The 27,381-nt window shown below is 39.0% G+C and overlaps 1 protein-coding gene across 1 annotated transcript in view; it reads left to right on the top strand.

The window, feature by feature from the left end:
- The window catches only part of LOC131955229 (uncharacterized), a 37,948-nt gene extending 10,980 nt beyond the window's left edge, over positions 1–26,968 (top strand). The window contains exons 5-21 of the mRNA XM_059319251.1: positions 1,121–1,187; positions 1,465–1,503; positions 1,948–2,056; positions 5,770–5,877; positions 7,400–7,583; positions 8,627–8,739; positions 10,465–10,588; positions 11,364–11,476; positions 12,396–12,531; positions 16,121–16,230; positions 18,002–18,128; positions 19,538–19,777; positions 21,029–21,111; positions 22,952–23,085; positions 23,917–24,127; positions 25,301–25,431; positions 26,950–26,968. Coding sequence (XP_059175234.1) covers positions 1,121–1,187; positions 1,465–1,503; positions 1,948–2,056; positions 5,770–5,877; positions 7,400–7,583; positions 8,627–8,739; positions 10,465–10,588; positions 11,364–11,476; positions 12,396–12,531; positions 16,121–16,230; positions 18,002–18,128; positions 19,538–19,777; positions 21,029–21,111; positions 22,952–23,085; positions 23,917–24,127; positions 25,301–25,431; positions 26,950–26,968 — 2,048 coding nt within the window. The remainder of the gene's footprint in view (positions 1–1,120; positions 1,188–1,464; positions 1,504–1,947; positions 2,057–5,769; positions 5,878–7,399; positions 7,584–8,626; positions 8,740–10,464; positions 10,589–11,363; positions 11,477–12,395; positions 12,532–16,120; positions 16,231–18,001; positions 18,129–19,537; positions 19,778–21,028; positions 21,112–22,951; positions 23,086–23,916; positions 24,128–25,300; positions 25,432–26,949) is intronic.
- Positions 26,969–27,381: the final 413 nt, after the last annotated feature.

The raw sequence follows: 27,381 nt of genomic DNA, 5'->3' as shown, positions 1-27,381 counted from the left end.
ATATTAATAGAAACTGATTAATGTCTGTCATTATCCAACACATCATACCCATGTCAGAACGTGTAAGCGTCTCACAACACACGTAAACATGAGTGACTTACTTCCCGTGTACGTCTAGTATTCTCCCTTACATCTAACCCACGTTACAATGTAAACATAAACAGAGTCGCTTCCCTTGCTGAGCTCGTTCACTCGATACAACGTCAATCGTTCACAAACGTCAAACAATTTCACTACACAATATTTACAGGACACACTATTTACAATAAGTAGTTTCACATACATTTAATTTAAATCAAAACATAGAATTTTATTACTTGCTTCAATGCTACGCTAATAATTTAGAAAAAAATATTGTTTCGTTTAGTTGGTTTTATTTAATTTGGATACTGTATACCATATGATAAGGGTAAGGTTTAGCTGAGTTATATAACCTAATTTAAAATCAGATTAAGGATTAGGAATAGTACAAGATTTTATCATTGTTTATCATAGTCGCAAAGCGATAAAATTTGATCGCCAAGAAAAATAAAAATCTCCAACTACTATTTTATAATATTTTATAATAATTTTATAATAATTTTCCAACTGAATTCGCAATATCATATCAGTGTTACGTTCAGTCGTTTTCTGCTGGGGTGGGGGAGGCACCTAAACTTTTGGCAGAGTTTCTTCCAGGCATCTCTTCCGGGGGGGGGGGGGGGGGGGTCGAAGAAAGTCTACTGCCCCCCCCCCCCCTGCCCCGAACGAAATGGAATGTATATAGAGAATATTTGCATTTAACAGTCTCCCCCCCCCCCCCCCGAAGAAAGTCTACCCCCCCCCCCCCCCCCGAAAAATTCGGGATTGGGAGTGGGGTGGAGGGGGAGAGATACATTAAAGAAATCGATTAAAAAAGAAACATAGTAATGAAAGAAGCCTAAATTCACATAAAACTTGCTTTGTTCTAGATCACAATGTAAATCATTTTTGTGTATTTAACATTAAGACTCGAAATACAGTTTTACATGAATTATCTTTATACATAATGGATTTGCGCCTAAGTTTAAATAAACAGGGAAAGTTTAAATAACCATACTTAAAAATACCTCTGGTGATTATTTCCATTCATAACTTCTAGAAACATCTGAACGGCTGGATGAATTGGCAATACCCAAGGTCGTCTGCGGCGAGTTTATTGGAGCGAGGTCAGTTTCTATTTTTGGATACACGTGGTTTAATTAGCTGTTTAGGTTTTGATTGTGTAAACTTTGCTAGCTAGTCACCATTATTGTTTGTCGTGCTAATGTGTGTTCGCTTATTCAGCTTCTTAATAATGCCATGTACAACGGGAGATAACTCAATTAAATAATAAATTTTAGGTAAATTATGCTAGTCTCCCTTTGTTCACTTGATGTGTTCAAAGAGAGATAAGTCATTGAATTTCTACTTTTCGTATAATCTCGCTTCTCTCCCCTGTTTCAGACATTGCTGTTGGGAGGGTGAATATCCTAAGCCTCCCGTGTAAGTTTTTTTTCTACATTTCCTTGTATCATTTTTCTTTATAGCACACAAGTTTTGGTATTTCCCAAAATAACTGGTTTTAATTCACCCGTGCTAGTAAACTACTGCAACTTAGTCATCACTGGGTAAAGATCGTGATATATTGTTAAATTGGATAGGGTAGGGTTAATTTACATTTTTTAAAAATATTGTGCTATTTCAAATGGGGAAGGGGTATAGATTTTGTTTATTTTTTCAGTTTCAACCGTTTACCGTTTAATAGATACAACTGGTTTAAATGTTTTTATCTGTTACTAAATTAATATGCTTTAGAACAGTGATTGTCTCTAAAAAAAATGTAATTTTCATTTCTTATTTTTGAAATCAAAGTTTTTCTTATAGCGGATAGTTGCCATGCTAGTAGATCCAGTAACCGTTTCGATTGTCTCCCCCCCCCCCCTTCAGGTCAGACATCGATCCTAGGACCGTGGACTGGAGTCGACTCGCCTCACCCAAGCGTAAATACCCGCCCAACGGTGTACCGATTCAGCCAGTCAAGCGATCTGCTCTAAAGGTACGTGGAATCGTTGGGCTATTTTTAGAAACATTCATTGCAAATGGTAATATAAAGGTGGGCGGTGTGGTGCTAGTATGTAGAGGTGGTCGGTGTGATGTTAAAATGTAGAGATGGACTGTGCGGTCCTAAAATGTAGAGGTGGAAGGTGTAGTGCTAAAATGTAGAGATGGACTGTGCGGTCCTAAAATGTAGAGGTGGAAGGTGTAGTGCTAAAATGTAGAGATGGACTGTGCGGTCCTAAAATGTAGAGGTGGAAGGTGTAGTGCTAAAATGTAGAGATGGACTGTGCGGTCCTAAAATGTAGAGGTGGAAGGTGTAGTGCTAAAATGTAGAGTGGACGTTGTGGTGCTAAAATGTAGAGCTGAATGGTGTGGTACAAACATTCTCTTTCATGGGTTTTAAAATTATTAAGTGGTGCACATTACACTGGGCATTCATCATTCTGCCGTTAGTTAAACATAAACACAGGCAGAAAATGATTTTAGTGAAATAAATACCGAAGATATTAATGATCCGCTTGACGTCCATACTCAACCATGGACTGATAATAAACGGGAGGATTTTATCTAAATTATCAGTAGAAAAGTAGAATATGAGAATAACGGAATTAGATGACCAAGAGGAAGAGGCTTTCCTTCAAATTAAACATCTTGAAACCCTGTTTTGAAAGGCTCATGAGCTTCAACACGTCGCTGAAGATTGGGATTCGAGTATGGTTCATTCTTTGGAGCTCAGAAGTTCAATTGGCATCTCCAAGACAGTGCCCAAGACAATGTTCACTCAAGCAAAGAATCAAAGCTAGGAAATCCCCTATTCTTGGTTCATAGTTCTGTAACGCCAGCGTCTAATACGGAAATGCAAGAAGTTATGTACTGTACTGAATATACCGCAACAAATCGAGAAATGGTGCCTTTAAAAGAGCAATATTTGAATTCTTAGCGTTTATCTGTTTTTTATATCCATCGTTATGAATACTTCACAACATTCTACCTAATAATGTATAACATCTCAAGTATAGTGTCCCTACTTCGCCGAAATTCTCTTAGTTAACGCGGGTGGGCCTTGAACTAAACACCCGCGATTAGTGATTGAACACTGTTATTCTGAATGAGAGGCACATGCACAATTTAAACGCAGGTATACAATTAGACATTTTAAACACACATTTATTTGAAAATATTAAGTCTGCTTAGACAAAAAAAAATGACAAATTGCCTTCACAGAGCCAACTTGTGGTTAACATTTTAATGCTGTGGAATAAACTTGACTTGGCACTTGTTTTTAAATGCAGCAATCGTTAACTATTGACGGGCGTGCAATTTCTGTAGTAACTCAAGATTTAGTGTCCATTCAATGTAAGAAAAAAATCTTAAACCAATAAAATTTACCAGATTTTTTTATCTAAATGCTGTTCTAAAATTTATATCAAAGAACCAAAAGCATTTCTCGTAATAAAACAGACGTGTCATGAACTAACTTCTGGTGTGTAAGTTCTGCATCAGGCAGAATCTCCCCGTTCTATATCCTATCATCCTACTGCAGAGGCGACCCTTCCCAGCACCCGGGGACAAACTTTTAATTTGGCGCCCCCCTCTGGAAAAACTTTTCAGTTTCCAATTTGAACGTCTCCCCTCAAACATTCAATTGGCACCCCCCCCCCCCCCGATATATTTTTTAATATTTACAATGCAAAACTGCAGCTAAAATGAGATTTTAATTTATTTTTACAACCCATTTTGACGCCCCCTAAGGTCGGCGCCCGGGAACATATGTACCCCCCCCCGCCAGAGTTTCTTCCAGGCATCTCTTCGGGGGGTCGAAGCCCCCCGAAAATTTTTTACCGCCCCCCCCCCCCCGAACGAAATGAAAGTTATATAATTTATATAGAAAATATATACTTTTAACAGTGTCCGCCCCCCCCCCCCGAAGAAAGTTTACCGCCCCCCCCCCCCCCGAAAATTTCAAGTGCCCCCCCCCCCCCGGAGAAAAAAGTCTGGAAGAAACACTGCCCCCCGCCCCCCTCGCTACGCCTCTGTCCAACTGCATGTCTCTAAATATCCTTGTTGATTTTCCAGGCAAGATGTACTAAACGCATTGCCGAATTAGCTGCACCATTGGCTAGAGAAACTAGATCGGCGAGGTCGGCCTAAAAAAACGTGGCCGGAAGTGACGTGTCTTAACTAAAAAAAAAAAAAAAAAATAAGCCGGCTTGTCAAGCAAAATAAACTTATAAAAAGAAAATAATTCTTTTCTTTTTATTTTTTTTTAGAAATATAAATTTTATATTAAAATTGTTTTTAAAATGGTGGAGAATATATTTTAGTTTAAAAAAAACACGTTTATATATCATTAAAATTTATTTACCAAAAATTAACTTAACATTTATTCTAGAATTAGTATTACGTCTGCTACAAAGGGGCTTCGGACTTTATTTAGCAGACGACATTCTCCACCATTCGCATCTGGCTGTCACGGTTCACTGGTTTTTTAAGTCACGCTCGACCGGTCACGTTTTTTTCGCCGCCTTTAAATCTAAGCCATTCAGGGTTATGACTTAAATTCTATTCCAAAAGAAAATTTAAAACTTATTATTATTAACATTGGTTAAAATAACCAATGTGGTTAAATTAACCAACGAAATAAACGTGGCCTGTCCGGTTAACCGATCAATTGCGAGGTTTATAAATAAAATAGTATATCGAACCGGTTAAATTTAACCGGCAGACGGTTAGCCGTGACAGCCACTGTTTGAACTCCGTTAACGTTTGTACACATAGGTGTACATTTTGTACACGTGTGTACATTTTTATACATTAGTGTTTTTTTCTGTACAAATATTTGGTAGTTCTGTATTCAGTACTTTGAAGAACTTTAAATTAAAATTCAACATTTTTTACCATAATTGTTTCCTATGCAGTCTTAAATTTCTATACCTCAAATATTTTCTTATAATTTTGTTGCCATTTCATCGAAGAAGTACCACTTTTGGTTATTTTTATCGTCAATATTTATTAAAAGAGTAAATACATTATTGCATTTCGAAGCATCAACGTTTTTTATTTTAACATTATCTGCAGTTTTCATTTGCTACATTTTAGTAATACATTTTAGATTCTAATATTAAGAACTTATGATACGTAAATTGTGTTTATATATTAAATTTTGCAGAGGTAGAAGGAACATGTCAACATAGTATGATGTGTGTTGCCGAGTGTCTCAATTGAGTGATTATTTATGCCACTATCCTACCCCCCCCCCCTACTCCCCTCTTCTTGTGTGTGTACTAACTTAAACTCCCTTGTAAAATATATGTGTATGTGTGCATTTATTTTAAATTCGCATGTAAGAAAATCAACTCTCATTAAAGAAATATCTCTATGGTTGTCCTTAGGTAACTCCCATATATGTTTGTCTTTTGTTAACTCCCTTGTAAGAAACATTTCTATGTGTATGCCTTAAGTTATTCCTTTAGTTATCTCCCATGTTATACATATTTCTTTGTTTACCTTTAGTTAAGTCCCATGTAAGAAATATTTCTACGTTCGCCTCTAGTAATCTCCCATGTTATAAAATATTTCTATGTTTACCTTCAGTCCCATGTAAGAAATACTTCTATCTTATCCTCTAGTTATCTCCCATGTAAGAAATATTTCTATATTTACCTTTAGTTAAGTCCCATGTAAGAAATACCTCTATGTATTTGCCTCTAGTTCAACCCCACCAAACGCCTGTGTAAGTTGTCCGAACCAAAGAAAGTGATCAACAGCGACAAATATTACCTGTGGCTGTGGAAGAAAAAACCCGACAACACAATCCTTGTGAGTTGTACAGTTCAAACACACATGTACATGTCTTTGTTGTCCTGTAGTTGTACAGTTCAAACACACATGTACATGTCTTTGTTGTCCTGTAGTTGTACAGTTCAAACACACATGTACATGTCTTTGTTGTCCTGTAGTTGTACAGTTCAAACACACATGTACATGTCTTTGGTGTCCTGTAGTTGTACACTTCAAACACACATGTAGATGTGTTTGTTGTCCTGTAGTTGTACAGTTCAAACACACATGTACATGTCTTTAATATCCGGACTAGAGCTTTATTCGTTTTTTACAATACCTAAGATAGCCTGGGGAAGGAGTGGTCTAGCGGTAGAGAGCTGGACTGCTAACCCGTAAGTCTCGAGTTCAAATCCGGGCTCAAGTCAGTAGACCGTCACTGAGTCCACCCAACTCTGATGGGCACCTAACTCATGTTAGGGAAAGTAAAGGCGGCTGGTCATAATGCTGACCACACAATCTCTTCATATGCCGAGATCACAGAAACAAGTGAACTCTAATTCACTTACCCTATAGACCGTCAGGTTTGAAAGGGAACTTTGTTTTATAATATCCGGGTGCTATGTCTAGCCACTAGGGCAGGGTTACTCTAGAGCACATTCTAAAATATCGGTAGTGTGGCGGGCACCACCTATTTTAAATCAACAAACTACTTCCATAACTTGTCATTTTCCCATAATTTATTTTCTTGTATATTATAACAAGAACTATAACTATCACTTTAATAATAATAGTTTATTAATAGATCATTGCTTATGAATACAATAAATTATGCACCTCGCTTTTAGCCTGTTAATTTTTTTTTTATAGAAAACACCTAATTAGTGTTTCGTCTGACGAACATGTCTCTTATCTAACTGTCGCGACCCGAACAGGGCAGCAATCCCTAGGCAGTAAAAAAAAATTAAAACTGTAACAAATGAATAAAAATAAATCATATTTCAAAATAATGTTTATGAAAAATATTCTGTCTCTGTCGAATAGTAAGAGGCGGGAACACACGAATCGTTCAGCGGGCGCCATGGCGCCCGCGGGCACTCGGTTGGGAACCCATGCACTAGGTCACTAGGGTATTGACTCTAATAGGTCTTTACTCTCAAACCCGTCCCCTAGTCCACCCAACCTTGATCATTACTTTAATCACGTTAGAGAAATTAAGCACCGCTAGGCACAGAACTATCCATTATATCCATTATATGCCGTGGATAATGAAAGAGATGAACTCTACTTATTTACTTTACATCGTGGAAAGGTTAAAAGAAATACAAATTATTGTTGTATTGTAGTAATTTGACTAGATAATACATAGAGTTTTTAAAAAAAAAAATCTAGGTATGTTATAATTATTGAATTGATCACTTGTTTTCGTAACATTTTAGATTCTTTAATAAAAATACCGTCTTCTCAACATTTCCGATACAAGTTCCATTAAGTTTTCTTATTGTTAAGATGCCCGTCACAATTTACAATACTCACCTAGTGACCTTTCACCTCATTTCAGCTGAAAAAGGTCCGACGCCGTAGTATTGACAAGTGTGACCTAACCAACATGAGAGTCATGATCCGATGTGACCTCAGTCTGGATCCGGTCTCGGAGGCCTGCCGTAAGCTCAAGGCCATCCTGCCGACCATCAAGTATGCCCTGGACAAGGGAGCGCAGTCTGTCGTCATCATCAGCTCGTGTGGTGAGTACCAGGGGGGGGGGCTGGGGGCTTGAAGTGTGAGTATCTTGGGGGGGGGGGGGGCTGGGGGCTTGAAGTGTAAGTACCTGAGGCACGCTAGCGAGGGCTGGGGCTTGAAGTGTAAGTACCTGAGGCACGCTAGCGAGGGCTGGGGCTTGAAATGTGAATACCTGGGGCACGCTAGCGAGGGCTGGGGCTTGAAATGTGAGTACTCACTTTCGTGAGGAAAATTTAACAGGCAAATTTAGGATATTGATACTTTAAATATAATTTAAACATTTCTAATAATCAAAATTATTTATTGTAATACATTTAATTCAATACCTTTCCGAATCTGATTTATTTCAATCGACTTTTTGTCAATTTCCATTAGTCCATTCCCATTCATCCAATTCGACTTGATAACTAGAACATATCTACTTTGAAAGGTCCAATCCCAAAAAATCCACTCCCAAACGTCCACTACCAAAAATCCACTCCCAAATGTCCACTCCCAAATATCCACTCCCAAATGTCCACTCCCAAATATCCACTCCCAAATATCCACTCCCAAAAAATCCACTCCCAAAAATCCACTCCCAAACGTCCACTACCAAATATCCACTCCCAAATGTCCACTCCCAAATGTCCACTCCCAAATATCCACTCCCAAATGTCCACTCCCAAATATCCACCCCCAAATCTTCACCCCAAAATCTACACCCCCAAATGTCCCTATTGTCAATTCACAGTTTCAACACTTACTTGCCCATTTTCATGTCCTCTATTCGTTCACCTATTGATCCGTCGGATATTTTGTCATCCTTCCCTTTGTCTCTTGCCCATCTTTCACCCCCTTTATCCATCTCCCATATGTCAATCGCCCACTAGTCCGTAGCTCATGTTTCCATCTCCACCTGTCCGTCCTTCCTCTGTCCTTCTCTCCTATGTACAGCACTCAGTCCACCCTAATAACAAAAATTGTAAGTTCTATTTAAACTTGCAACCTGAGCATGAAAAAAAAAACGCCAGCCCTATCTAAAGTTATATATTTTCTGTGTTAACAGAGGGCGCGGCATGTGCAGAAGCCCCCGATAACTCACTGGATCGACTGACTGACGCATTTGAGCAACATCTGGGTCGCCCAGTCATCTACCTGGAGGACTGTGTGGGATATCAGGTAGGCTTACAGTGTCCAACATTACAATTAGGAAAGATGAAGGTACATTGTACAACAATACAGTTAGGAATGATTAAGGTATATTGTCCAACATTACAATTAGGAACGATGAATGTATTTTGTTCAACACTACAATTAGGAACGAAGAAGAAGGTACATTTTTCAAAGACTGTGCTACCCTGCTTTATCTAAGTCTTAGTATATTGATACTGTGTTAAAAACCCTTCAGTATATGTATATTCTTCCATAAATCAAAATCAATGCCAAGCTCTTCGACCTATGTAGAGCAAAAGGCTGAAGCCACACCTTTCCATCGGACTAGGTTTTGGGCAACTTTCTTTATTAAAACCCATGTAAGCCATCGAGCCCTTCTTCTACTGTCCTTCTCCAGGATTTCCTTGACCAGCCTACTAAACTCAAAACATTCTATTGACCTTCGAACTCTTCTAAACTAATACAGTTTGTTTATCATTAACCAGAACTAGACCTTATATATCCTGACACTAACCTTAACTCTGTTCAGTTGTCCCTAACTTCTGCCGTGTATGTTATCACTAAACTATTGCAAACCCATATTGATTTGATCAAACCTAACCCACTGATTAACACTTTATCCATTCTGTTTTTCTTAATTTTTACTCATTTTATTAGCCCTAATTTACTGCTAACCTTCTATAAGCCCTAACATATTATTAACCTCTAAGGATTCTACCAACCCCCCCCCCCCCCCCCCGGAAATATCTACCGCCCCCCCCCCCCCCCGAACGAAATGAAATTTATATAATTTATATAGAAAATATATACTTTTAACAGTGTCCGCCCCCCGAAGAAAGTCTACCCCCCCCCCCCGAAAATTTCAAGTGCCCCCAAGGATAAAAAAAAGTCTGGAAGAAACACTGACCAACCCTAACCCACAGCTAACCTCACAATTCTACCAACCCTAACCCACAGCTAACCTCACAATTCTACCAACCCTAACTCACTGTCAACCTCACAATTCTACCAACCCTAACCCACAGCTAACCTCACAATTCTACCAACCCTAACTCACTGTCAACCTCACAATTCTGCCAACCCTAACCCACAGCTAACCTCACAATTCTACCAACCCTAACCCACAGCTAACCTCACAATTCTACCAACCCTAACCCACAGCTAAACTCACAATTCTACCAACCCTAATCAACTGCCAACCTCACAATTCTACCAACCCTAACCCACAGCTAACCTCACAATTCTACCAACCCTAACTCACTGTCAACCTCACAATTCTACCAACCCTAACCCACAGCTAACCTCACAATTCTACCAACCCTAACCCACAGCTAACCTCACAATTCTACCAACCCTAACCCACAGCTAAACTCACAATTCTACCAACCCTAATCAACTGCCAACCTCACAATTCTACCAACCCTAACCCACAGCTAACCTCACAATTCTACCAACCCTAACCCACAGCTAACCTCACAATTCTATCAACCCTAACCCTCAGCTAACCTCACAATTCTACCAACCCTAACCCACAGCTAACCTCACAATTCTACCAACCCTAACCCTCAGCTAACCTCACAATTCTACCAACCCTAACCCACAGCTAACCTCACAATTCTACCAACCCTAACCCTCAGCTAACCTCACAAATCTACCAACCCTAACCCACTGTAAACCTCACATTTCTACCAACCCTAACCCTCTGCCACCTTTACGTATTTAATGACGTAGGCTAGAGCACTGTGTGCTGATCCTGAGCCTGGCTCCGTCTTCCTGCTGGAGAACATCGGGTTCCACCCTGAGGAACTGGGGAGGAAACAGATGCCTGATGGCACCGTGGTAGACTGTAAGCCTGGTGAGTCTTTATAGACCTGGTGAGACTGTATGGGTCAGGTGAGTCTTTGACTGTAAGCCTGGTGAGTCTTTATAGACCAGGTGAGTCTTTATGGGTCAGATGCGTCTTTAACTGTATGGACCGGTTACGTCTTTAACTGTTTTGAACTCATGCCGATTCAAGATAGCTACTGGTAAACCATATGAGTCATTGTTATGTACGAGTAAGTGAAGCATGTTCAATTTAGACAAGCTTACTCACCTTGAATTAGTTAAGGTTAATAAGTTTTACACAAAATACAGATAAACTCATGGGACGGCGTGGCCTAGCGGTAGAATGCTAGACTGCTAACTCAATAATTTCGAGTTTGAATCCGGGTTTAAGTTAGTGGAACATCCCTGAGTCCACTCAGCTCTGATGGGTACCTAACTCTTGTTAGCGGAGGTGAAGGCGGCTGGGCATAGTGCTGACCACATTATACCATTATATGCCGAGGTCAAGAAACATACGAACTCCATTTCATCTGCCCAAATGATCTTTACAGATGAACTCAGTATGTTCAGATCAACGGTATTCTAGTTTTAGATTCGTATAATTTTATGCCTAATCTCATTTTCAAATATTTAGATAAAGTAGACGATTTCTAGGCCAAAATGTAGTATTGTCCCATGGACAGCTAAATAAATTGGAACAATAGCCTATTCAACACTTTAAAATCTTATATATTATTTGATTCAGCTGGTTCTGATACAACCAAGTATTATAATTTAACGATGGTTTTAAAATGCTTCCCTAGAGGAAATTGAAAAGTTCCGATCTACGCTGTTCGGTCTGGCCGATTTATACGTGGTCGATTCCATAGCAGAGCTGGTCGATATGACGAACACAACAATCGGAATAAAAAACCAGGTGAGGTTCGAATCCCTGGGTGGGGGTAGGGTAGGTTTGGTGATATTAGCTTACGAGGTGACACTATCTTATACGGTGACCCAATATCGTCGTTTAACATTATTTCGTAATGTAAGTCGCAATAAAATATCATTGACACCATCATTTTAGTGGTGATACCATCTCAAAGGGTGATACCATCTCGTATGGTGCCACCATAGGGTAGCGTCATTTCACAAGGTGATGCCATTTTATAGAATGTCACCATTGCATAGGGTGATACCATTTCATATGGAGACACCACTTCATTGGGTTACACCATGTCATAGATCAAGGTAACTCGGAAAAAAATAATCTCTTCGACACCACGATTTGAAGTGTGACACCATCTCAGGGTACACCATCTCGCACTGTGACACCATCTTATACGATAACACCATCACATAAATGAAACCATTGCATTGTGAAATATTCAGACTGATTCTATTTTTAAAGTTAAAAACAAAAAGTGGTGATCCCATCACCCGGAATGGTACACCAATTTCTAGCCTGTAAACATCACAGAATTGAAATCAATATTAGAGTTTGTTTTATAGATCGATGGAACGGAGTGATCTAGTGGTAGAGAGCTAGACTGCTAACCCGTAAGTCTCGAGTTCAAATCCGGGTTCAAGTCAGTAGACCGTCCCTGAGTCCACCCAGCTCTGATGGGTACCTAACTCATGTTAGCGAAATTAAAGGCGGCTGGGCATAGTGCTGACAACACTTCATATGCCGAGGTCACAATGAACTCTACTTCACTTGCCCTATAGACCGTCAGGTTTGAAAGGGAACTTTACTTTTATATAGACCGAAATCTGCACTCACAATTTAAACAAGTAAGCAAAGGATGTATTAATATAAACACTACAGCCGTTTATCGTTCTTTATCTGTTGCAAGGAAAAAGCTTATGGGTTCATCATCAAGAACGAGCTAGAGTATTTTAATCGCTTTGCCGTGCGTCCCCAACAGCCAATGGCCGCAGTCATTGGAGGAAAGTTTAAGGAGAAAATCAAAGTAGTCCGCAACGTCATGGGTAGGTTTTTGTATCAGCTGAGGTTATATGTGTATACAGATTTTGTTTCGTCATGAGTAGATTTGTGTATAAGAGGTGAGGTTTTATGTGTATACAGATTTTGTTTCGTCATGGGTTGGTTTTTGTGAGGTTTCTGTAAATACAGATTTTTTTTGTCGTCGTGGGTTGGTTTTTGTGAGGTTTCTGTAAATACAGATTTTTTTGTCGTCGTGGGTAGGGCCTATGTTTTTGTGAGGTTTCTGTAAATACAGATTTTTTTGTCGTCGTGGGTAGGGCCTATGTTTTTGTGAGGTTTCTGTAAATACAGATTTTTTTGTTGGCGTGGGTTGGTTTTTGTGAGGTTTCTGTAAATACAGATTTTTTTGTTGGCGTGGGTATGTTTTTGTGAGGTTTCTGTAAATACAGATTTTTTTGTCGTCGTGGGTAGGGCCTATGTTTTTGTGAGGTTTCTGTAAATACAGATTTTTTTGTCGGCGTGGGTTGGTTTTTGTGAGGTTTCTGTAAATACAGATTTTTTTGTTGGCGTGGGTTGGTTTTTGTGAGGTTTCTGTAAATACAGATTTTTTTGTCGTCGTGGGTATGTTTTTGTGAGGTTTCTGTAAATACAGATTTTTTTGTCGTCGTGGGTTGGTTTTTGTGAGGTTTCTGTAAATACAGATTTTTTTGTCGTCGTGGGTATGTTTTTGTGAGGTTTCTGTAAATACAAATTTTTTTGTCGTCATGGGTATGTTTTTGTGAGGTTTCTGTAAATACAGATTTTTTTGTCGTCGTGGGTATGTTTTTGTGAGGTTTCTGTAAATACAGATTTTTTTGTCGTCGTGGGTATGTTTTTGTGAGGTTTCTGTAAATACAGATTTTTTTGTCGTCGTGGGTATGTTTTTGTGAGGTTTCTGTAAATACAGATTTTTTTGTCGTCGTGGGTATGTTTTTGTGAGGTTTCTGTAAATACAGATTTTTTTGTCGTCGTGGGTATGTTTTTGTGAGGTTTCTGTAAATACAGATTTTTTGTCGTCATGGGTATGTTTTTGTGAGGTTTCTGTAAATACAGATTTTTTTGTCGTCATGGGTATGTTTTTGTGAGGTTTCTGTAAATACAGATTTTTTTATCGTCGTGGGTATGTTTTTGTGAGGTTTCTGTAAATACAGATTTTTTTGTCGTCATGGGTATGTTTTTGTGAGGTTTCTGAAAATACAGATGTTTTTGTCGTCGTGGGTATGTTTTTGTGAGGTTTCTGTAAATACAGATTTTTTTGTCGTCGTGGGTATGTTTTTGTGAGGTTTCTGTAAATACAGATTTTTTGTCGTCATGGGTATGTTTTTGTGAGGTTTCTGTAAATACAGATTTTTTTGTCGTCGTGGGTATGTTTTTGTGAGGTTTCTGTAAATACAGATTTTTTGTCGTCGTGGGTATGTTTTTGTGAGGTTTCTGTAAATACAGATTTTTTTGTCGTCGTGGGTATGTTTTTGTGAGGTTTCTGTAAATACAGATTTTTTTGTCGTCGTGGGTATGTTTTTGTGAGGTTTCTGTAAATACAGATTTTTAGCGCAATTTCCATTCTGGAGAATTGCGTTTATTAACTCGTCATTTCTGGGAATGGATGGATGAATGAATGAATGTATGGATGAATGTGTGTCCGGGCTTTAAGTCGTATCTCCTCCTCAACGAAGCAATATCGATGACTAGTTCCAAAAGCAATTATGTTAAGCAAGTTACGAGAATGAACATAGGCCATAAAATCTCCGGGTTTCTTTCATGGATTTCCAGGAAAAGCCAAAAAACCTCGGAAAAAATGCAGTTTTTTGCCCATATCTCGGCAACCAGACCACCTAGCGACTTGAAACATGTACCAATCGATTCCTGCCATAATTTAGAACAATATTGCTGAAGAAAGTTTTCAAAAATATCCTCTCGTTCGGTCACAAATTTTAAAATTACATAAACACCTACAAACCGATCGTTCTTCTAGCTTGAATGCACCCCAGCATTATACGTCAGAGCTATTTTTAGATAACATAAGGAAATTGCGCATAAATGTCACTAGACTTTTTTAATTAACTTGTTTTTTTTAATGTGTAGGATTCAGTGGCGGAACTAGAAAAAATAGGCTCCCCCGCAAAGAAAAAATTAGGGCCCCCTATATATATATATATATATATATATATATATATATATATATATATATATATATATATATATATATATATATATATATATATATATATATATATATATATATATAATCTATATCCTGCGTAATTTAGTCTACTTGGTCAATATATAACCATTCTGAGAGAACAAACCAGACAGATTTTTTTTTTTTTGGTTGCTACATGGCGAAAAACATAGGTCTATAGTTATAGTCACCAGACAGATTTATTCCAGACTCATCTTGGGCTAGAAATTATCATGACCACAACAAACTAAGCTGGTCAAAAATATATAAAGTCGTAAGCTTGATTCGTGAATGGTTTCTCGCGTTATGTTTATTTTTTCATTTTTGGCTTTTATAATATAAATTTTGAAAACATTGATTTTTATAGCTATACCATTGTTTAGTACGTCTTATTTAAATAATAATTCAGAGAATCAATTGCTTTTTAATTTACATAGTACAAAACTATTTAAATGAGCTTCGTGGGCATCCCTATTTTAAAGAAGGGCAGTAAGTCATGGAAGTAGTGTGAATGTTTTCCTACCTTTCAAACTATAGCTCTTGTAGATTTTAAAATATTTTTCTACGCATCAATCTCTGCTATGGTAGACCTGTTTTTTTTTTTGTTTTTTTTTGTTTTTTTTTCTTTTACAAAACCATTTTCAAGATGCTTGAAAAACGTAATTTTTGAAAAAATTCATTGTTTTTAGGTCGGAACTGGGCCCCTAAACGTCCTGGGCCCCCCCCGCATTGCGGGGTCTGGCGGTATGGTAGTTCCGCCCCTGGTAGGATTTATTTATGGGTTTCGATGTATTACACAGTATCGAGTTCTGATACTTAGTAAGAGTTGTAGCACGTCCCTGCGCCCATATAGCTCTGATGGGTAGCTTACTTAGGTTAGGGAAAGTAAAGGCGACTGGGCATAGTGCTGGCCGAGAGCATAAAAACAGTTCAACTCTACTTCACCTGCCGTTTGGGCCGCCAGGTTTGAAATGGAACTTTGCTTACTTAACTTCCATTTCGCGTTGGAGTTTTATAAATGAGTTATTTTTTTTTCAATGGGTACAGCTGTTTTAAAAATGGGTAGGTTTCTTTTTTAAATAATGAGGTGGATTTTTTAAAATGAATAGTTTTTCTGTTTCATTAATCGGTAGGCTGTTATAGGTGATTTATCAATGGGTAGGTTTAAACTTTGATGACTGGTTGTTTTTTGTGTTGATTTATTTGAGCTCGTGAATTTTTTTTTCCCAAAGACTAAGTTAAAGTGTGTTTACTTAAGTATAAACACATTGGCTAAGCTAACACTATGTTATTTATAGATCGAAATCTTATCCGAACAATACAATTGTATCACAATTGTATCACTGTCTGTTAACTCGCCCTCTCTGTCTAGCAACTGCCACCGTAAGTTTACAATGTTTCTCTAATCCCTACAGGTATAGCTCAGGAGATAATACTGGGCGGAGAACTAGCCATGATCTTTTTAAAAGCTTTGAAAAAAATCGACATCGGCTCGACTCAATGGACGCCGAAGATGCTGAAAAAGGTAAACAGTGGTGATGTTGTTGGTGTTTGGTATAGAACAGTGGTTCTTAACCTGGGTTCAATGGAAACCCAGGGGTTCGGTGAGATGGTCTTAGGGGTTCGGTGAAGGTCAACACACACCCGACTTATAAGATTCACGATCTGATTTTGTCAGTGTTGACGATAAAACTATGAAGAAGGGTTCGGTGAATGCGCCTATGGAACTGGTGGGGTTCTGTACCTCCACGTAGGTTATGAATCACTGGTATAGAAGAACTGCAGTTAATACCTTGTGACAGAAGCTGGCAAAGAAACTGGTAAGTAGGAGGAAATTGTATGCGTCTATAGTGGACATAGAAGATGGTATGACTAATTTAGATAATGATTGTAGTCATGATTAGTTAAAGGGAAACTGCCACAGCTAATAATAGCATTTAGGATAAAAGTTTTGGCTGAACAATCACCAAGGTAAGGACACGATTAGAAAAAAACTAAAAGAAAACCCAAAGCATCAATTACAATTGCCTTGCTTTGAATTAATATCAAATGTATCATTGTTTCAGTCTATGTATGTAATTCAATGCGTGTCAAACCAACTTTATGTTGTATGTCTACAGGCACTAGCTTTATGTTGTGTGTCTACAGGCACTAGCTTTATATTGTATGTCTCCAGGCACTAGCTTTATGTTGTATATCTACAGGCACTAGCTTTATGTTGTATATCTACAGACACCAGCTTTATGTTGTATGTCTACAGGCACCATCTTTATGTTGTATATCTACAGGCACTAGCTTTATGTTGTATGTCTACAGGCACTAGCTTTATGTTGTATGTCTACAGACACTAGCTTTATGTTGTATGTCTACAGGCACTAGCTTTATGTTGTATGTCTACAGGCACTAGCTTTATGTTGTATGTCTACAGGCACTAGCTTTATATTGTATGTCTCCAGGCACTAGCTTTATGTTGTATGTCTACAGGTACTAGCTTTATGTTGTGTGTCTACAGGCACTAGCTTTATGTTGTATGTCTACAGGCACTAGCTTTATGTTGTATGTCTACAGACACCAGCTTTATGTTGTATGTCTACAGGCACCATCTTTATGTTGTATGTCTACAGGCACTAGCTTTATGTTGTATGTCTACAGGCACTAGCTTTATGTTGTATGTCTACAGGCACTAGCTTTTTGTTGTATATCTACAGACACCAGCTTTATGTTGTATGTCTACAGGCACCATCTTTATGTTGTATGTCTACAGGCACCATCTTTATGTTGTATGTCTACAGACACCATCTTTATGTTGTATGTCTACAGACACTAGCTTTATGTTGTATGTCTACAGACACTAGCTTTATGTTGTATGTCTACAGGCACTAGCTTTATGTTGTATGTCTACAGACACTAGCTGTATGTTGTATGTCTACAGGTACTAGTTTTATGTTGTATGTCTACAGGCACTAGCTTTATGTTGTATGTCTACAGGCACTAGCTTTATGTTGTATGTCTACAGGCACTAGCTTTATGTTGTATGTCTATAGGCACTAGCTTTATGTTGTATGTCTACAGGCACTAGCTTTATATTGTATGTCTACAGGCACTAGCTTTATGTTGTATGTCTACAGACACTAGCTTTATGTAGTATGTCTACAGACACTAGCTTTATGTTGTATGTCTACAGGCACTAGCTTTATGTTGTATGTCTACAGGCACTAGCTTTATGTTGTATGTCTACAGGCACTAGCTTTATGTTGTATGTCTACAGGCACTAGCTTTATGTTGTATGTCTACAGGCACTGAAGATTCACACACGGGCTAAAGACACGAACACAGCCATATATTTACCCTCAGATGTTGTGGTGAGAAATATAACGACGGGCGAGTATTTTACAGTACTCACTCGAGAAGATATTGATGAAGGTAAGATACGATAGGGTTTATATAGCTAGATTCATGAAGGTTAGATAATGTATGGTTTATTTAACTAGATTGTTTACGGTTAGATGAAATAAGGAATAGCAGTATAGATAAAGGTAAGATAATAATAAAATAAGGGGTATAATATATAACTAGATTTATGAAGGTTAGATAATGTATGGTTTATTTAACTATATTGTTAAAGATTAGATAAAATAGGAAATGGGGTCGTCCATAAATGACGTCACACTCGGAGGGGTGAGGGGGGGGTCAGTAGTTTTGTGACGATGTGATGAGGGGGAGGGGGGGGGGTTCAGATGGTGCGACGACACACTTTTTTCATTATAAAAAAGAAAAAACGAATTTTAGACGTTATTTCGCGTTTTAGAAAACTGTTTTGATAAATTGTAATAGGAATTGATTAAAATACTCTATTTTGACAGAGTTCAGACAAGAGTTTGGAAAAATATCGATGTTTAAAAAAAAACTCAACTGCAATTTTCAGGGAGGGGGGGGGGGTTGTAGGCTGAGGTGTGACGTCATTTTAGGGGGGGGGGGTCTGGCTTTTTGTGACGACGTGTGACGGAGGGGAGGGTGGAGGTAAAAATCGTCAAAAAAAGCGTGATGTCATTTATGGATGACCCCAATGTAGCAGTATAGATGAAGGTTAGATTAGATACGATGTATATAACTGTATTAATGAATGTTAGATTAGATTAGTGTTTACATAACTATCTTTTTTATCGTTGCCTAACTCCTAAGACTCATCTAATGTCTTGTCTGACCCTTATAACTTCTCTGAGGGTAACTATTGTCTGACCCATAAGACGCTCCTCCAACGAAAATCTCTGTCTGACCCCCCTGCCTCTCTTAACGACTGTATGACCCATATTACTCCTCAACGTGTAACTTGTGTCTGACCCCGTTGCCTCTCTTAACGACTGTATGACCCATATTACTCCTCAACGTGTAACTTGTGTCTGACCCCCCTGCCTCTCTTAACGACTGTATGACCCATATTACTCCTCAACGTGTAACTTGTGTCTGCCCCCCCCCCCCCCCCCCTGCCTCTCTTAACGACTGTATGACCCATATTACTCCTCAACGTGTAACTTGTGTCTGACCCCCCCCCTGCCTCTCTTAACGACTGTATGACCCATATTACTCCTCAACGTGTAACTTGTGTCTGACCCCCCCCCCCCCCCTGCCTCTCCTAACGACTGTATGACCCATATTACTCCTCAACGTGTAACTTGTGTCTGACCCCCCCCCCTCCCTGCCTCTCTTAACGACTGTATGACCCATATTACTCCTCAACGTGTAACTTGTGTCTGACCCCCCCCCCCCTGCCTCTCCTAACGACTGTATGACCCATATTACTCCTCTACGTGTAACTTTTATCTGACCCCCAGGGTACGAAGTCGTCGACATCGGGCCCTTCACCCGGGGGTGCTACGAGAAGGTCATCTCCTTCGCCCGGACGATCCTGTGGTGTGGGGAGATGGGGGAGCTGGCAGACGGCACCACGTCCATCTCCAACGCCTTCGCTGCCGCCACCAACCAGGGTGCCTGGACCTACATCGCTGACGATGCCACGAAGAAAATCTTTTTCGCCATTCAGGAACCGGAAAACGTGTCTCACGTAACTGCAAGTGGGTCATACACTTTGATCTAATAAGATATTATAACACACTATTTTATTCGACTTTTTACACAAGCAGAGTTATATTAATTAAAATAGAAAATTCACGATAGTAGTTATTTCAATATTGGACAAGGCTCATCTTAATTCTATTCTAGTAAATATGTACTTTTGAAAATTATAGCCGTTAAAAAGAGAATAATATAAACTGAAACATATAAATTATAAAGCAGTATAAAATATACTACTACAATAGGAACAGTTTAATCATTGTTTTGGTCTCCTTACAAAGAAAGAGAAGATTCATCAAAAACAATTTTCAAAATTAAGAGTGCATTTTTTACAACCGTAATCATGCATCTTTGTTGATCACATTTCAAATATCACGTAGAACAATCTCTTCTTACATCACATTCCCATTGTTAATACAATGTTAATTCTCAAATATCACTACTCCTTTTTTCATCATTCTCCAAGTTTTAAGTTTTAAATGTAACAATCCCTTCCTATTTCACATTCCCAATGTTGAGCCCCAGATACCACAATCCCTTGTATTTCACATTCGCTCTGTTAAGTCTCAAATATCACAATCCCTTTTATTTCACATTCCCTCTGTTAAGTCTCAAATATCAAAATCCCTTTTATTTCACATTCCCTCAAATATCACAATCCCTTTTACTTCACATTCCCTCTTTTAAGTCTCAAATATCAAAATCCCTTCCTTACATTATATTCCCTCTGTTAAGTCTCAAATATCACAATCCCTTTGACTTCACATTCCCTCTGTTAAGTCTCAAATATCACAATCCCTTCCTTACATTATATTCCCCCTGTTAAGTCTCAAATATCACAATCCCTTCCTTACATTATATTCCCCCTGTTAAGTCTCAAATATCACAACTCTGCCTGCCTTACATTATATTCACAGTGTTAAGTCTCAAATATCACAATCCCTTCCTTACATTACATTCCCCCTGTTAAGTCTCAAATCTCACAATCCCTTCCTTACATTATATTCACAGTGTTAAGTCTCAAATATCACAATCCCTTTCTTACATTATATTCACAGTGTTAAGTCTCAAATATCACAATCCCTTCCTTACATTATATTCCCCCTGTTAAGTCTCAATTATCACAATCCCTTTCTTACATCATATTCACAGTGTTAAGTCTCAAACATCGAATTCCCTTTCTTACATCATATTTCCTCTGTTAAGTCTTAATATCACAATCCCTCTCTTACATCACTTTTTTTTACCAGACGGAGAAGTAACCTCCATGCTACTGAATGGTAAACTCCCCAAAGGACTTGCTGTACTGAACCGGTATCGTAAGAAAATAAAAGTAAGTTAAAGCTCTCCCGCTCCTCTGACCCAAGTTAAGTTGTTCTAAATGTTATTTACTCTTTCATTAAAATATACTTTTCTCGTTTTGTCAGAGGCGTAGCGACCCTTCCCGGCGCCCGGGGACAAACTTTCAATTTGGCGCTCCCTCGGGAACAACCTTTCAATCTTCAATTTGCACCCCCCTCAAACTTTCAATTTGCACCCCCCCCCCCCCATCAAACATTCCATTTGCACCCCCCTCAAACTTTCAATTTGCATCCCCCCCCCCATATATTTTTTATATTTTTCATGCAAAACTGCAGCTGAAATAAGATTTTAATTCGTTTTTAAAACCCATTTGGCGCCCCCTAAGGTCGGCGTCCCGGGACATATGTACCCCCTGCCACCCCCCCCCCCCCCCCCCATCGCTACGCCTCTGTGTTTTGTTATACGTAACTGCTGGTAATTAAACTCGTTTCTATACATATTCTAAGAAATTCTGATCAGTTACAAGGCCAAGTCACTTGGGAAAATAGAATAAAAATTCGAAATACTCTTAAACGGGGAGGGGGGGGGGGGGGGTTAATACTATTGCAAGTTGCTTAAAGCGCCAATGGATGAATGAATGTATGAAACAAAACGGATATAAATGTAATGAATTAGAAGCAAGAGCCAATATTTAAGAAACAAAATATGTCTTTTTTTTGGAGTTATTCATCTCTGTAGGTTTTACATCATAAATTTTTCCCCCCTTTAGATAAAGGTTTAGCTAACTCAAAGAAACTTTAATTTATACACAAGGTTGTAATATCTCTATCATTATGTCACAAGTTTGAATTATAATTCAAAAGATGATTGAATGTGATGGTAAAGAATGGTTAAAGAAACTAAAAAGGGGAAATCGATTTAAAAAAGTTAGTTTAGATGGTTTGTTTGAGATCATTTCTCTTGGAACCAAATCGGGGTATTTTACCATGTATCCGGATCAGTGGCGTCGCTAGGTCGGGCGTTACCCGGTGCGAAACCTAATAGTGTCAACCCCCTCCAAACAAAAAAGTATAAGTTTATAAATATATATATATATATATATATATATATATATATATATATATATATGTAATAAAGCTGAATGTAAAACTGTTTTCTCTATAATTAGTAGGTTTACGTCCAGGTGTCACCCCTCCCCCATTCCCCCATATCGGAATCGTTAATTTGAGCATAATTTTTTTTTTATCTCTAATTAATTAGGAATTAAACTGGCCGGTAGCATTTTTCTACTATACATTTTTCAATTTTTCGTCTTGGTGTCACCCCTCCGCCCACTAAATGGTGTCACCCGTTGCGGTCCGCACCCCACGCCCCTGCCTTACACCGCCTCTGATCTGGATACTAGCAAACATAAATCTCGAAGATACTACTAATGTTGGATGGGGGGATTTAAAAATAAGAATCAAGCCATAACGAAATCAAACTCTATGCTACAGTGCATACAATCATGTGTGTAATTATAATAACAAAACAAGTCAACTGAAGTGGCTCATTCAGAGGCGTAGCGACCCTTCTCGGCGCCCGGGGACAAACTTTCGATTTGCACCTCCCCCCTCAAACTGTCAATTTGTTTTTCCAACCCATTTTGGCTCCCCCTAAGGTCGGCGCCCGGGGACATATGTCCCCCCCCCCCGCCTCCCCCTCGCTACGCCTATGGGCTCATTCATAACAACCAATCTCAAATCACGAGAGCATGTCAATGTTTTGTGTGTTAAATACCGTACAATTTATCTCTCTACAGAAACGCCAACCCATCCCCGTGATACAAATTTTGTTGTGTTTTAAATACCGTACAATTTGTCTCTCTACAGAAACGCCAACCCATCCCCGTGATACCATCCAACAAGCCGGTATCGTTTGAGATCCCCGGGGCTATGATAGACAACGGCTCCCGTATCATGGGGATACATGACGTACCTCTAGAGGGCCGCAGGGTCCTTATTCGGTAACTGAGCTTTGTTTTAGTGGTTAGACGTACCTTTTTTTTTTCACTGGTTAAACGTACACAGTTTTAAATGGTTAAACTACCCCATTTTTTAATGATTAAACAGGCTAAATTGCAGTTGCATCGCTAGGTCGGGTGTCACCTTGTGTGGCACCTCATGATGTCACCCCTGCTCCCCCCCCCCCTTTTTATATTTCTCTGTAAATTTGCAGTTGTTCAACATCCCCCCCCCCTCCCCCCGCGATCGTCCCTATGTACTTAAATTATTTTTAAACTCTAACTAACCATTCATTGAACTGGCAAAAAAAAAACATATTTATTCCATATATCTTGCAATTTTTGTGTCCCCCCCCCCAAAAGCTGTCACCCAGTGGTGGCCACACCCACCGCCCCCGCCTCGCGAAGCGTCTGCTAAATTGTAATGGTTAAACTACACAATATTTAATGTTTCATAGTTAAACTACTTAGTTTAGGAAATATAGTATTACTTTCAATAATTAATTAACTAATGTTTACAATTTTCGACATATCCTGTTTCTATTTGTCTTTCAAATTAGTGTACCCTGCCTCAGTAACATCAAACATTTGTAAATTTTGTTTGTTTGAATGCTCACTCAAGAGCCGACCAATGTAACCAACTCAATGTATTGACTTAACAACTTTTGAAATTTCTACTGCTCATAATAGAGTCGACTTCATTATGCTCAACACCAATCCAATAACCTAACTAACTTTTAAAATTTCACAAGCTATTTCTAGATTAGGCTTCAATGTTACTTTCACCAAGGCCAATAATCGAACAACTTTTGAAATTAATACTGCTCATTCTAGAGTCGACTTCAGTGTGCCCAACACCAAGGCCAACAACCTATCCAACAACTACCGAATCCGTATGACGATACCCACGATCAAATACGCGCTGAGGAACAGGGCCAAGTCAGTGGTCATCATAGCTCATCAGGGGACGCCATCCGGCAGAAAAATGTCCGAGTTCTCCCTCAAGCCCATCTGTGATGCCCTGGCCTCTCTACTCGGACAAGCGGTACTGTATATGTCCCATATGTATGTAGTCAATTGACCAACATGTTTACATGTGTCTCGGGCACACAAAAAAAGATGATATAGATGACTAGCTTTTTTCAATTGACTAACAGGGACAGCTTTAGTTTCAATAGACCAATATGAACAGCTTTTTGATTGACCAACATGGACAACTTTTTGAAATTGTCCTCTAGAGTGATAACATTGTTCCTGCCATTAACTTAGCATTGTCCCCTAGAGTGATGCCATTGTCCCATGTGGTGTACTATACATTCCCTGCCATTAACTCAACATAGTCCAATAAAGTGATGCCATTGTCCCCTAGAGTGCTACCATTGTCCTATGTGGTGTACTAGATATTCCCTGCCATTAACTCAACATAGTCCAATAAAGTGATGCCATTGTCCCCTAAAGTGATGCCAATGTCCCCTAGAATGATGCCATTGTCCCCTAGAGTTCTGCCATTGTCCTATTTGGTGTACTAGATATTGTCCTGCCATCAACTCGACATTGTCCCCTAGAGTTCTGCCATTGTCCCCTAGAGTGCTGCCATTGTCCTATTTGGTGTACTAGATATTGTCCTGCCATCAACTCGACATTGTCCCCTAGAGTGCTGCCATTGTCCTATTTGGTGTACTAGATATTCCCTGCCATTAACTCAACATAGTCCAATAAAGTGATGCCATTGTCCCCTAGAGTGTTGCCATAGTCCCATAGAGTAATGCCATTGTCCCCTAGAGTAATGCCATTGTCCCCTAGAGTGCTGCCATTGTCCCCTAAAGTGCTGCCATTGTCCTATGTGGTGTACTAGACATTCCCTGCCATTAACTCAACATAGTCCAATAAAGTGATGCCATTGTCCCCTAGAGTGCTGACATTGTCCCCTAGAGTAATGCCATTGTCCCCTAGAGTGCTGCCATTGTCCCCTAGAGTGCTGCCATTGTCCCCTAGAGTGCTGCCATTGTCCTATTTGGTGTACTAGATATTGTCCTGCCATTTACTCAACATTGTCCCCTAGAGTGCTGCCATTGTCCCATGTGGTGTACTAGACATTCCCTGCCATTAACTTAGCATAGTCCCCTAGAGTGATGCCATTGTCCCCTAGAGTGATGCCATTGTCCCATGTTGTGTACTAGATATTGTCCTGCCATCAACTTAACTTTGTCCTCTACAGGTCCTGTTCGTGCCGGAGACTGTGGGGAAATCTGTAGAGGCGGCCATCAACCAAATCCACCCCGGGGCCGTGCTGATGGTGGAGAACCTGCGCTTTAATCTGGAGGAGGAGGGCGTCGGCATATCAAATACGTGCTTTCTTTTGTTACGTGTTTGTGTTGTGTTAGATGTAGGAGGAGGGCGTCGGCATATCAAATATGTGCTTTCTTTTGTTACGTGTTTGTGTTGTGTTATGTTATCTGTTATGTAAGGAGGAGGGCGTCGGCATATCAAATATGTGCTTTCTTTTGTTACGTGTTTGTGTTGTGTTATGTTATCTGTTATGTAAGGAGGAGGGCGTCGGCATATCAAATATGTGCTTTCTTTTGTTACGTGTTTGTGTTGTGTTATGTTATCTGTTATGTAAGGAGGAGGGCGTCGGCATATCAAATATGTGCTTTCTTTTGTTACGTGTTTGTGTTGTGTTATGTTATCTGTTATGTAAGGAGGAGGGCGTCGGCATATCAAATATGTGGTTTCTTTTGTTACGTGTTTGTGTTGTGTTATGTTATCTGTTATGTAAGGAGGAGGGCGTCGGCATATCAAATATGTGCTTTCTTTTGTTACGTGTTTGTGTTGTGTTATGTTATCTGTTATGTAAGGAGGAGGGCGTCGGCATATCAAATATGTGCTTTCTTTTGTTACGTGTTTGTGTTGTGTTATGTTATCTGTTATGTAAGGAGGAGGGCGTCGGCATATCAAATATGTGCTTTCTTTTGTTACGTGTTTGTGTTGTGTTATGTTATCTGTTATGTAAGGAGGAGGGCGTCGGCATATCAAATATGTGGTTTCTTTTGTTACGTGTTTGTGTTGTGTTATGTTATCTGTTATGTAAGGAGGAGGGCGTCGGCATATCAAATATGTGGTTTCTTTTGTTACGTGTTTGTGTTGTGGTGGTGTTGTGGTAGATGTAGGAGGAGGGCGTCGGCATATCAAATACGTGGTTTCTTTTGTTACGTGTTTGTGTTGTGGTAGATGTAGGATGAGGGCGTTGGCGTATCAAATATGTGGTTTCTTTTGCTACGTGTTTGTGTTGTGGTAGATGTAGGATGAGGTCTAAGGCGTCGGCATATCAAATATGTGCTTTCTTTTGTTACGTGTTTGTGTTGTGGTAGATGTAGGATGAGGGCGTTGGCGTATCAAATATGTGGTTTCTTTTGCTACGTGTTTGTGTTGTGGTAGATGTAGGATGAGGTCTAAGGCGTCGGCATATCAAATATGTGGTTTATTTTGTTACGTGTTTGTGTTGTGGTGATAGTTGTAGGAAAAGTCTAAGGCGTTGGCATATCAAATATGTGGTTTCTTTTGTTAAGTATTTGTGTTGTGGTGGTATATGTAGGATGAGGCGTTACGTGTTTGTGTGGTGTTGTGTTATGTTAGCTGTTATGTAAGCAGGAGGGCTTCGGCATATCAAATACGTAGTTTCTTTTGTTACGTGTTTGTGTTGTGTTAGCTGTTATGTAAGGTGGAAGCTGTCGGTATATCAAATACGTGGATTATTTTGTTACATGTTTGTGTTGTGTTGTATTAGCTGTTATGTAAGGTGGAAGACGTCGGTATATCAAATACGTGAATTATTTTGTTACATGTTACATGTTTGTGTTGTGTTAGCTGTAGGGCTCGTGAGTAAATTGGAAGGTGTAGGTATATTAAATACGAGGCTTAACTTTTTAATATTTTTTGTTTCGGTAAAAAAAAAAAAAGAAACCGCTACCTTGTTAAAAGTGTTTGTTATGTAGCAAACAGGAAACAAACACGCATATTTTTCTAAATTTTCTTATTCTCGAATCAAAAGAAATAAACGAAAACACTGTATTTTTTTACCATTTCGAATGGGTTAAAAATAATTCTCGAAGATGCCTATCTTTTTAATATTGTATGTCGTGTATTAAAACAACTAAGCGAAAATGCCTAGTTTTTAATATTGTTTGTCATAAATTAAAACAACTTAACTAAAACGCCTAGATTTTTTATATTATTTGTAATAAATTAAAACAACTTCACAAAAACGCCTAGCTTTTTAATATTGTTTGTCATATATTA

This window comes from Physella acuta, unplaced genomic scaffold (genome assembly GCF_028476545.2).
Source record: "Physella acuta isolate Inbredline_101_S28 unplaced genomic scaffold, ASM2847654v3 ptg001058l, whole genome shotgun sequence".
In the NCBI taxonomy this organism is placed as follows: domain Eukaryota; kingdom Metazoa; phylum Mollusca; class Gastropoda; family Physidae; genus Physella; species Physella acuta.
The sequence above is the reverse complement of the archived record's forward strand: the minus strand, read 5'-3'. Positions and strand labels throughout refer to the sequence as shown.